Below are 12,282 nucleotides of genomic sequence, written 5' to 3' on the forward strand. Positions count from 1 at the left end.
AAATAATCAACAGGTTTTATGTAAACCTGTTGATTGCTGCTGTCATTAAACTTAAGGAAGATGAACCAAAAACTAAGTTATACATTTTTTTACATTTCAACATTTCAATTTTTTTAATAAAAATAAATGTTCTAATATAAAAAAACTAAAAATGTTCTAGTTTTCTCTTAAAGGTGCACTGTGTAAATCTTAGCTGCATCTAGTGGTGAGGTTGTGAATTGCAACCACTCGCCCCTCCCTTTCGAAGCACATAGAGAAGCTACAGTGGCCGACACAGGACAAAGATGCCCTTGTTTGAGAAAGCAGAGAGCAGCTAGTACTCTGTAGAGAAGTTTGTCCGTTTAGGGCTACTATAGAAACATGGCGCTGCAAAATGCTGACTTCACTGTAAGGGACCCGCGGTGTATGTAGACAGAAATTGCTCATGCTAAGGTAATACACTGCTGAAAACATTAAAGTTATAGTATTAGCATTTCTATCAATAGATCCTCATAAATATTACATATTGCACCTTTAAAGCAAAACAGTTTCTTTACTAAATAATATGTGAGATGGGCTGCTTTCATTCCCATCTCTACCCCTTCTATTATTCAATTAGTTTTCAAACAATATTTTTTCTAAATGTAAGATGCTCACTGGTATCCAGAAAGTAAGGTGATGAAATACAGATTTATCATTACTTTCTATGTGCAGTTTAGTTTACCTCCCATCTCTCTCTGCTGCTCCACCCTCTATGACCGTCTTGACGAAGATACCCAGCTTCTCCAGGCCTGCGTCAGCACCAACCCCCATTCCTATAATACTGATGCCCAGGCCGTCCTCATCTGACACACACAGAACATACACAAATCAGTGAAAGGAAAAACATTAGATTACATTACAATTAATTCAATAAATCATTGGATGGATGGATGGATGGATGGATGGATGGATAGATGGGTGGATGGATGTTTATTATAACTGATCAATGGGTTTATTATGACTGATCAATGGGATCAATGACTGGATGGATGTTTATTATGACGGATCAATATTCAAGTCTTACCACCGATTTACTCACAAAGCTCAAAAAAGATAGTCAGTGTCGCCAATCAAGAAAATATCCTAAACTTTTAACCTCAGATAAAATGTCTTTTGTGATACTGCCATCCAGCACTTAACATTAACACCTGCCAACCTGCCAAATGTGAATAGACTCAGCAGTGGTGTGTTGTGTAGTGTGTTGTGTTGTGTAACACAATCACTCCTACTAGCCACTTTGGTAAGTTTAACTTTAAAATGCACTTTTCAGGTCTAGTCTTTTAAAAAGGCATCTAAAATAATAAATTGCTATGTAAATAAGTGCAATGTAATGTTCGATAATGCATATCGATACTACTGAATATCTGCAACCTTTCCAATACTCATTTCTGTAGAATAGATACAGGACACCAGCTGTGTTTTCTCTCTCTCTCCCATCATTCCAACAGCAAGTGGCACACAAACCCGCCTCCCCTCACTCGTTACTTTTGCTCCGGATGAATATTTTTGGTGTTACAGGGTGTGAATTTCGGAGTGGGATTGTGTATATTGCGCATAATTTTACTCATACCTGCAGATTTTGTGCTCACACCCAGTGCACATCTAAAGCCACCTTTATACACACAAAATAATGTCAAAATGCCGGTCTTGTTGAGTATTCACATTAACACAGTCAGTTATGTTTTAAGAATGTATACCTGCTGCCAAATTATGTGATAATATTAAAAATATCTATAATCGCAGTTTAACCCATGGAATCAATGTCAAAATAAAGGCCAGTGAAAATGCAGAGTGGCTAGTAACATTGGAAAATCATTAGCCACAGTGGCTGCTGAGCAAAAAAGTTCATGTCAAGCCCTATTCACCTTTTTCCAGTTCCACAGGGAGAAGTTCCAGCTTCTCCACCCGTTTCTCCAGCTCATACTCAGCTGAGGATGCCACCGGGTCCACCTCTTCATTCCTCCGGTCATAATCTTCATTGCAGTAGGTTTTGAACACCTGGGATCCAAAAAAAAGTTAATGTCACATTACTGAGGTCACATGACTAAAACAGCTGTGTGAAGCAAATGTTTTCATTGTTACAAAGATGGATTACGTAAACCACGAAGAGCTAGAGAGTATGTCTTTTGAAACAGAAAAATTAGTCCATTGGGAAAATAAATGCTTGAATATATAAATAAATTCACCCTTTATACAAATATTATTAATCATTTGGTTAACATTTTTGTAATCATGCTGTTGTGCTTGGAGTCAATAGTTGTATTTGTGATAACACAATGAAACATAATTTTTGACCAAACTATCATACAAAGAAATTATGAACACATGCAAAAACAAGAAAGAACCAATTAAATATTAATAACTGATTATGTTAGTCAATGTATGCTGAGTGTTTTGTTTATCTATGGATTTATTTATTTCCATAGTAAAATAAATCTTGTAGGTGTAATTTGCCATATTTTGTCAAATACTTTTGTCAGATAAATACCTCAACCAAGTTTAGTGTTTTCATATTCCCTCATATTTAAAATATATATATTAAAAAATATTATTCTCAATATTTTGATGGTTTAATCAAACTAGTAGTGTCATTAAAACAAATATCCCCTCCGGACATCACTTTTGGCCACTACTCTATATATAGTGAGACAGACAGCATGTGATCAATGAAGTCTCGGGTTACATCAGAGTGTCTTCATAACAGTGCTTATCGTCTAAAACTCAAACGGCCATCTCCTCAGCGTAAGTGATGGTCTTGTGCACTGTGGTGTGAAAGGACAGTCACGCACAACTGTGTCCTCTAAACAAGCTCTCGGACAAACACCGGCCCAGTGCCAACATGTCTACCTGTGTCTGTATTAAAAGTGTTCACTGCATATATTGTGACTTCATGGTGACATAATTAGTTTCCCTGTCCCTTTTGAATTTAAAAAGAATATAAAAATGGTTGCTTTTGTGTTTATTAAAGTCTATTTCATTATTCTGTCTGCATCATGCCTCTCTCTTGTGGATTTATTACATGCTCACTGTTACACAGACAAGAACTAGAGTTAATATAGAACTGGCAAAAGGGAAATGGTAATAATTTCAAGATCTGTGTTTTTAAACTGGTTCCACAAAAATAAAAATGCTTACACGTACACACCCTTCAAAATTGTGGAGGTCGGTATGATTTTTCAATGTGGCTAACCAAGGCTGCATTTATTGTGAAATAGCAGTTTATTCCTTTTATTATTTATTTATTTTCAGTATCATTGTTCACAAAGATCATTCTGTATTATGCATGCCAGGCCAGTAGTTGGCGATGTCATTTTGTCAATAAACACCCCGCAAACACGTAATATGCAAACGCATAGGTGATCATGAAATATGCATGTGCATTAAATCCCTGTTTACATGGAGACGGTAAAGGCGTTGTTTTCAAAAACTTGCACTTTGAAATCCGTTTTCAAAATCGTCCGTTTTCAGGCCCCCAAAATGCCGTTGACGTGTAAATAAAACGTTTTTAGTTGAAAAACCAAGGTGTCGTTTAAACACCCTCTTGGTGTATTTATACCCCCGGGTTTTCGTCCTTGTTTTTTGGTTGTTTTCTTTACAAAATAAAAGCTGTTGAGTCTCTTGTCTCTTTATAGTTTGCAAGTTCATTGGCGTTTTATTTCATTTGTCCTTGTGTTTGCATGCTCTTGGAATAAAGACTGCTTGCTAAGAGAACCTCTCTTCTTATCCCTGCTAAACCCATGACAACAATTACTTCAATTAAACCATGACTGATCATAGCAGAATCAAAGCTATCTCATCTGTGAAGGAAACAAATCAGACTCATATCAAACGTTTTATGCTAATTACAAACATAAACCGATGCGTCCAAATCGCATGTGGTAGGAAGCACTCTGAAACCAGAGCGCAGGGACAAAAGAAAGCGTAATCTCTAGTGCACTTTACAACATCAATAATGTAAACTGATCAACAGCTATGCATTATTGAGCAGTCACACTGCTGACCGAATGATTAGATGATGTTTAATGAGCCCTTAGTCTACATTCCTTCAATGGTCTTGATGAAAATCATATCGGCAGAAAGATCTAGATAGTAAGGCTGCAGCCTTGAAGATAGTAACTATAAAGATGCACTGAAGCATTAAGAGTTACTTGTTGAAAGAAAACAACCACATAAAAGTCCTTACACTGAACTACAGCGCATAGCTCACATAATCCATTGTCAGTTTCTCTGCCACAGACTCTTATACAGAGGCCAAGAGGGCATAATAACATAAACCTCCATTTGTGCAGAGCTCTAACCTGAGCGTGAAGACAATTCCAGAAACATCCATCTCGACAGTCAGTGGATCTGTTCCAGAGCGTCCCTCACACCTTATTCTCCTGTATTCTCCTGAGCTCAACCAACTATCACAGCGTTGACAGTCCACAGCTGGCTAAAAATGGCTCAACAGCCAACTGTCTTTTGTGAATCTGCCAGACGTGACAACCATTGAGGGGCTCTACGCAACAGACAAAGTGTGGGCAGTGTACTGAAGGCTACTGTCAGGTCTGACGTCCCGTGGGAGAACACAATTCACATCTATATATTTATTATAGACATGCTGTCCAGGAGACGTTGTTTTGTTTTAATATCATTACACGGTTTCATTTTAAATTGTAATGGACTTATTAAGATAATATGCAGACTAAACATATTTTGCCATCAAGTGCCAATAGTGAGTAAACATTGGCTTGATAAATAAAACGCAGCAAGTTAATACATTTTTACGGCATAATAAAACATGATTTAAACTGAATTGTAAGAATTTCAAAATTGATTTAATTTTAAGGCATACATTACAACTACTCTACTAACAGAAAGGTTAGTGACCATTGTGTATCTATCAGTTTTGGTGACCTAAATTTAAAGACAAAACTAATGACGTGTGTGTGTGTGTGTGTGTGTGTGTGTGTGTGTGTGTGTGTGTGTGTGTGTGTGTGTGTGTGTGTGTGTGTGTGTGTGTGTGTGTGTGAGAGAGCAATTATCAATTTAGCAATTAGCCATTAAGGTTCAATTGCTTTAAAAAAGTCTTTAAGCTCATTCGTAAAAAGTCATTATGTTTTATTTAGCAAGCATGTAACTCTTAGATCATAGATGGAAAGACCATTTTCAGCCAATACAGGCAGTTTACTAAGGAAATACAGTTGTTTTAAAGCTTTTTAACAGTTATCAAGATTTAGCCAAAAACAACTAGTTTGGGAAAGTTTGGTTTGATTGACAGCGGCGGCCCTAGAGGCAAAGTTGCTCAGAATGAGGAGTTCTATACCATATGGTATGAATGTTGTGGGCATTTGCAAACAATCGTGTGATATACAATCTTTTATGCGCACAAAAACTGCAAAGGCACCCCCTGGTGGCTGATTTCTTTCTCATTTCTCACATGGCCTCTAGGGCCATGAGTCAAACATGCTCAGTGTGTTTTATTTCGATCAAACTCTCTTAAAGGAACTGTATGTAAGAAATGTATTTCAATTAATCATAAAATGGCCCTGATATGTCATTAGACATTAAGAAATCATATTAATTTCAAATACTTATATCATATTATCAAATCAAATGCTTATATCACTTATATTCCCAATGGACAACAGTAGTCTGACCAGGATATTGTCATTTGAAAGTTGTTGTTGCAGCCCTCAACTGATGTTGATGTTGACATGTTGTGTTTTGGCCTGACGCTCCGCCCTCCACCGATCTACCAATCACAGAGTCAGTAGTCCTTCGGCATCCGGGGGGAGGGGATACACCGCTCTGCAGTCATTTGAAAGTGATTTCAGTACCAGTTTTGGCCACAATCTTACATACACTTCATTTAACCTTGTCTGACAGGCTTGGATTTCATTGGCTGACAGCGGCCATGATTTTTTCGAGATACGAGAATGAGCTCATTGACAATCGCAGCACCTTGGACAATGACACTGCATGCTTTCAGGTCAGTTTTCAGGTCAATTGTCCTGACTGTTGTGTAGTTATAGCCATTTTTGTGTTGTTTTTTCTGCATTCTTTGCATCTTTTTTCACAGGACCACAGACTGAGCCTATACATATACTGTAGGTGTACTGATTTTAGTGAAATTCTTATTTTGTTCGAGAGGGATAGCTGTTTTAATAAAAGTGGCCATGGCCTCCCATCATGGACGGCAAACGAAATTTCGACTAGTTTGCAATAATCCACAATACCTGACAATTTTACCAAAGTGATGATTTAGGAGTTATGAGCCATTACGTACTTTCAGTACCACGCCGATTGAGCCAGGCCTTGGTGACGGATGAGGAGCCTATCCCTCCAAGTTTTAAGTCTCTACGACTTACGGTTTGGTCTACCCGATCACTTTTAGAGGTAAATGCTGATCCTTGGAAAACTCTAACAAATACAAAAGGGTTTCAGCGCTGAGGCCATTTCTTTATTTGACTTTTTATGCCGACTCTTTTCTTGTCTTCAGTCCGACTAACAGCGACTTTACTTGAATATTCTTGCGCATCTATATAGTAATATTGATTTGGCCCACTCATCATCAGCCTCACCTCCATCCATCTCTTGTCATCCACTGTTTAGATCAATACACCTGTGAGCTGCCTTCAAACAAATGCAACACATCTCTTTTGTCTTCTGATCATACAGTAGATCAGCTCTCACTCTCATCTATTGCTCATCCACTGCAGTCTTTTATTTAAAGCCCAGCAGCCTGCGAGGTATTTGGCTCTAACTACTACCTTGCATAATAGCCAAGAAATGTAAGCTTGTATAAGCGTTTTCCTGTTCGGAGAGCACTTTAAGTTTTTTATTGCATGTTGTGAGAATCCACCAAAGGCTCCGAGAGCTAATTTTTCTCAGTAAAGACTGAATTTGCACAGAACTGCAGGGGTGAGTGAAACTGAGCCAGGCCCATAATCCATCCCTCTACTCCCACTCTCTTCCTCATTTCTCTTTGCTCATTACTTCATTATCCCTCTCTCATCTTTCTTTGTGTCACTGCACTTCTAGCGGAGCAGCCACGGCTCATCTGTATGGCTCTAACGCAGAGTATGTTACACCAGCTGCGTCGTGGGTAACTGCAATGTGGGGAACCGAGGGGCAGGCCGAGGGGAAACATGGAGGGTGGAGAAAAACAATCGACTGAAAGTGTTTGTCGGCATTTGGATCCTAGGCTGGCAATGGTGTTGCATGGCTCAGTCTGGCCGACTACAGCTGATCGCATTAAATCGCCCTACAGTCAGGCACTGCCAGCGCTTCCAGTGTGAACACACACACACACACACTTCTCCCAGAAGCACGACGAAGCTGACGCTGAGTGGATTAACCATGCGACACAGAGACAAATCTGCAGTCAGACATTCCTATTCTCTGAAAACAGGAAGCTGCTGCAAAATGAGGTGTTTGCCAAAGTCAAATGAACTTTTTTTCTATCATATTGTTGAGAAATACATTCAAATACGAACATATGATTTCTTCAACTATGGGCACTTGTGGGCCTGTGAAAAAAATCTCTTTTGTTCACACTTTCACTAGTTTTATCGGTAACACTTTAGTTTAGGGTCCAATTCTCACTATTAACTAGTTGATTATTAGCATGAATATTAATTGAGTGCAAGTGTCAGTTCTGTCAGGCTAGGTAGTCAAGACGCTGCTAACGCTATTTGGTCTCATCCGCTGTTTCTGCTCAACTGAGATGCATCAGCTGTTCAAACTCCCCTTGCTGCTAATGGCTACGATATAAACAGCATGCATCTTCAAACAGATTCAGTTCGCTCCTAAACTGATGTTGCTAGCTCTTTGCTGCCCACCACCTCCCCAGCTCCTCCATGTAGTGTATAACGTGGCATATTACTTTGTCATCGTTGCTGCTCTGTTCATAGGGGGAATAGTTCAGCTCTCACAGCCCTAAACTGTGCGAGCCTTCCCTAATGCTGCTGCTGTCCTCTGACTCTCTGCTATTTCATGGTGTTCATGAAAGGTCAGAGGACTCCCTGAACAGAGCCATACCGCCAAAACATTCATTCAGAATTATCAACTTGAACTGCAATTTATTCAAAAATTCCTAAATCATTTTTATTTGTTCTTGACTTAATAGACCTGACAGAACTAGGATATTGGCTGTTTATTAGCACTTATAAAGCGCATATTAATGCCAATAAGCAGTAATTAGAAGTTTAGTGAGGCAGAAGTCATAATTAATAGTTAGTTAATAGTGAGAACTGCATCTTAAACTAAAGTGTGACCATTTTATCTACATAACAAAAATTGAATTTCCATCATGCATTCTATGATGGAAACAACATCATTTGTTAAATATAATATATATTTGTCATGCTATTGCTTATTTCATAGCTAGAGTAGCAACTGAATACATATTTTCACACTTTTTGCACAGCTCAACTAAATTTGGAAATGGCGCATAATAAAAAAAATTCAGTTTATTAGTGATTGTTAGTATTTTGTTGTTGTTGTTGTTATATCTTTCACATTTTGTGTAAAAATGGATGCCATCCACGTACAATTTTTTTAAATTAAAGAAATTAAAACTTTCATTCAGCAAGAACGCATCCAATTGATCAAGTTACAGGAAACACATTTAAAAAAGATGTATATTTCAAATAATGCTGTTACTTTGAAATACATAAAACAAATAATCCAGAATTTAAAAATGCATAAAAAATTATAAAGCAGCACAATATTTTCAACTTTGAAAATAATCAGAAATGTTTCTTGAGCAGCAAATCATCATGAATGATTTCTGAAGGATCATGTGACACTGAAGACTGGAGTAATGATGCTGATAATTCAGCTTTGATCACAGGAATAAATTACATTTCAAAATATATTAAAATAAAAAAACAGTAATTTTAAATTGTAATAATATTTTACAATATTACTGTTTTTACTGTATTTTTTATTTTAAAAAATGCAGCTTATAAGAGACTTCTTTCAAAATAATTTTTAAAAATCTTACTGCCCGCAAAATTATGAATGGCAACGGTACTGTAAAATATTTTCATACAATACACATTAAAATTACATTATCATACTACATAAAATCGAGATATAAAAGACATTTAAAAGAAGCACAAATCAATGATGAAGATTTTTATTTTATTTTTTCAAAATGTGACCTAACAAAAAGAACAATAAAACTTTTAGTGTTAATTGAAATAAACACTTAGGACATAAAAGTGCCTGTAGCTGAAGAATCACAGGGCATAAAATACATGTAGAATCACCAGTTTAATGCAAGCATTTTAATGTTTTCCTAATTCTGAAAGCTGTTAAAAGCTGTTATTCATTCATGTAGTAAAAGCCTTTGCAGAGAGCGCATTCCACGAGACTCAGCATTATTTTAAAAGCCATTTTATCTTTCAACTATTTTAAAAGCACAAGTGGCCATGGAGGAGACTTGAACTGATGAGTCAGATGATATGAAACTCTCAAGCATAATTAGCCTTTTGCTCTGTGTCAAGACCATCGCTTCTTCAAAACGTACAGTTATATTCATCCGTTTGATTCTTTTTACAGTTTATCTGGCCTGGAATGTCATCATTTCACCCTCTTTTTAATCCTGTGTTTGTGGAAATACCTCTGAGGGCCTCTACACCCGCGCTAGAACAGAGAGGGAGAGCTGCTAGCATAAGGGGATAAACAAGACAACAATCGCTTACTTTATGCTTCATTCTCATGTGCTGGCTGAGTCTTCTCACATGATCAGTAACACAGTCTGATGAATACATAATTCATCAAATGACCACATGAGTGGGAGAGGGTGTTATATTTACAGGCGATGTGTACATGTAAGGTAGTTCCAGCTATTAGCCTATCCTTAATACGCATGCATTATATATATATATATATATATATATATATATATATATATATATATATATATATATATATATATATATATATATATATATATATATATTTAATAATGCCTTGAACTTTGTATTCAATACTTCATATTAAAGCTTTATAATAGCTAACTTTATAATAGCTTTTTATAATAGCCTACATAGTTCTTAGACTATATAAAAATATATATAGGTCCACTAAAAATATTAGAATAAACAGAGAAGAATATATTATAATTCTTTTTAGAAAATATATATAAATTAATAAATACATATATTTATATACACAGATCAAGCATAATATTATGACCACCTTCCAATATTATGTTGGTGTCACATGCCTGTCCTGTCTTGTGTGCACATGTGGGTTTTGTCATGTCTATTGTCAACCCCGCCCTTCTTGTTATCTGATTATTGGTTTATTTGCCCCACCTGTTCTCCCTCATTATCTGCCTTGTTTGTTCCCTTTATAATCTCCTTGTGTTTGTCAGTCTGTGTTGGATCCTTGTGTAATGTCTGCGTCTTCCGTCCTCCCCGTGATTCTGTTGGTTTGTTTAAGTTTGTATTTATATTATTCTATTATGTGTTTTTCCCCCTCGTGGGTTTTGTTTTGAGTTTATGTTTTATTTTATAATAAATTATCATTTTCTGCACTTGAGTCCTCGCACCCTTTTCCCTTGTCTGTGACGTGACAGAAGGATCCAACCATACAATGAGGACTCAGCAGAGAAGTTCTCCCTCGGTGCCAGCCCCGGGGGTCCCGAGTCCGGGAATCCCGAGTCCAGACATGGCCTGGAGGGCTGTTATGGGAGGCTTTGTGGTGGCAGTCCTGCATGCTTGGGAGAAGCACAGGGTGTCATCCACAACTCCGGTGGTCCCAGTTCCGGTGGATCGTGTTCCGGTGGTCCCAGTTCCGGTGGTCCCTGTGCCGGTGGATCGTGTTCCGGTGGATCGTGTTCCGGTGGATCGTGTTCCGGTGGTCCCAGTGCCGGTGGATCGTGTTCCGGTGGTCCCAGTGCCGGTGGATCGTGTTCCTGTGGTCCCTGTGCCGGTGGACTCCGTTCCGGTGGTCCCGAGTCCGGAAACGGCCTGGAGGGCTGTGATGGGATGCTTTGTGGTGGCAGTCCTGCATGCGTGGAAGGAGCACAGGGCTTTATCCGAAGCCCCGGAGGCAGTTCCGGTGGTCCCAGTTCCGGCGGATCGTGTTCCGGTGGTCCCTGTGCCGGTGGATCGTGTTCCGGTGGTCCCTGTGCTGGTGGATCGTGTTCCGGTGGTCCCAGTTCCGGCAGATCGTGTTCCGGTGGTCCCAATGCCAGCAGATCGTATTCCGGTGGTCCCAGTGCTGGTGGATACTGCTGGACTGGAGAAGTTTCCCCAACGCCCTGCCTGCGCCGCTGAGGCGTCCTGCTCTCCCTGCGCCGCTGAGGCGTCCTGCTCTCCCTGCGCCCCTGAGGCGTCCTGCTCTCCGTGCGCCGCTGAGGCGTCCTGCTCTCCGTGCGCCGCTGAGGCGTCCTGCTCTCCGTGCGCCGCTGAGGCGTCCTGCTCTCCGTGCGCCGCTGAGGCGTCCTGCTCTCCGTGCGCCGCTGAGGCGTCCTGCTCTCCGTGCGCCGCTGAGGCGTCCTGCTCTCCGTGCGCCGCTGAGGCGTCCTGCTCTCCGTGCGCCGCTGAGGCGTCCTGCTCTCCGTGCGCCGCTGAGGCGTCCTGCTCTCCGTGCGCCGCTGAGGCGTCCTGCTCTCCGTGCGCCGCTGAGGCGTCCTGCTCTCCGTGCGCCGCTGAGGCGTCCTGCTCTCCGTGCGCCGCTGAGGGGTCCTGCTCTCCGTGCGCCGCTGAGGCGTCCTGCTCTCCGTGCGCCGCTGAGGCGTCCTGCTCTCGCCGCACCTCCCTGGCGCTCCCTGCACTGGCCGCACCACCCAGGAGTTCTGCTCTGCCCGCGCCTCCCCGCCCTGCTCTACCCGCGCCGCCCTGGCTGCCTGAACTCTCCGGGCCGCCCCGGCCGCTTGAACTCGGTGGGCCTCCCGAACTCGGCGGGCCGCCCTGGCCATTCGAACTTTGTGGGCCACCATGGCCTCCTGAACTTTTTGTTTTCCTTGTCCCTCCCGTGCCCCCCTGGTCTGTCCCTCCCGTGCACCCCTGGTCTGTCCCTCCCGTGCACCCCTGGTCTGTCCCTCCTGTGCCCCCCTGGTCTGTCCCTCCCGTCCCGCCCTGGTCTGTCCCTCCCGTCCCGCCCTGGTCTGTCCCTCCCGTCCCGCCCTGGTCTGTCCCTCCCGTCCCGCCCTGGTCTGTCCCTCCCGTCCCGCCCTGGTCTGTCCCTCCCGTCCCGCCCTGGTCTGTCCCTCCCGTCCCTCCCGTCCCGCCCTGGTCTGTCCCTCCCGTCCCGCCCTGG

General features: G+C 41.2%; 1 protein-coding gene across 9 annotated transcripts in view; it reads right to left on the minus strand.

Moving 5' to 3' along the window:
• Positions 1–12,282, minus strand: part of ppp1r9a (protein phosphatase 1, regulatory subunit 9A) — a 76,742-nt gene that overhangs the window by 42,262 nt on the left and 22,198 nt on the right. For all 9 annotated transcript variants that reach the window (XM_067425561.1, XM_067425563.1, XM_067425562.1 and 6 more), the window contains exons 3-4: positions 1,887–2,019; positions 704–824 (exon numbers count right to left, since the gene is read on the minus strand). In XM_067425561.1, coding sequence (XP_067281662.1) covers positions 704–824; positions 1,887–2,019 — 254 coding nt within the window. The remainder of the gene's footprint in view (positions 1–703; positions 825–1,886; positions 2,020–12,282) is intronic.

Source organism: Pseudorasbora parva, chromosome 19 (genome assembly GCF_024679245.1).
Source record: "Pseudorasbora parva isolate DD20220531a chromosome 19, ASM2467924v1, whole genome shotgun sequence".
Lineage (NCBI taxonomy): Eukaryota > Metazoa > Chordata > Actinopteri > Cypriniformes > Gobionidae > Pseudorasbora > Pseudorasbora parva.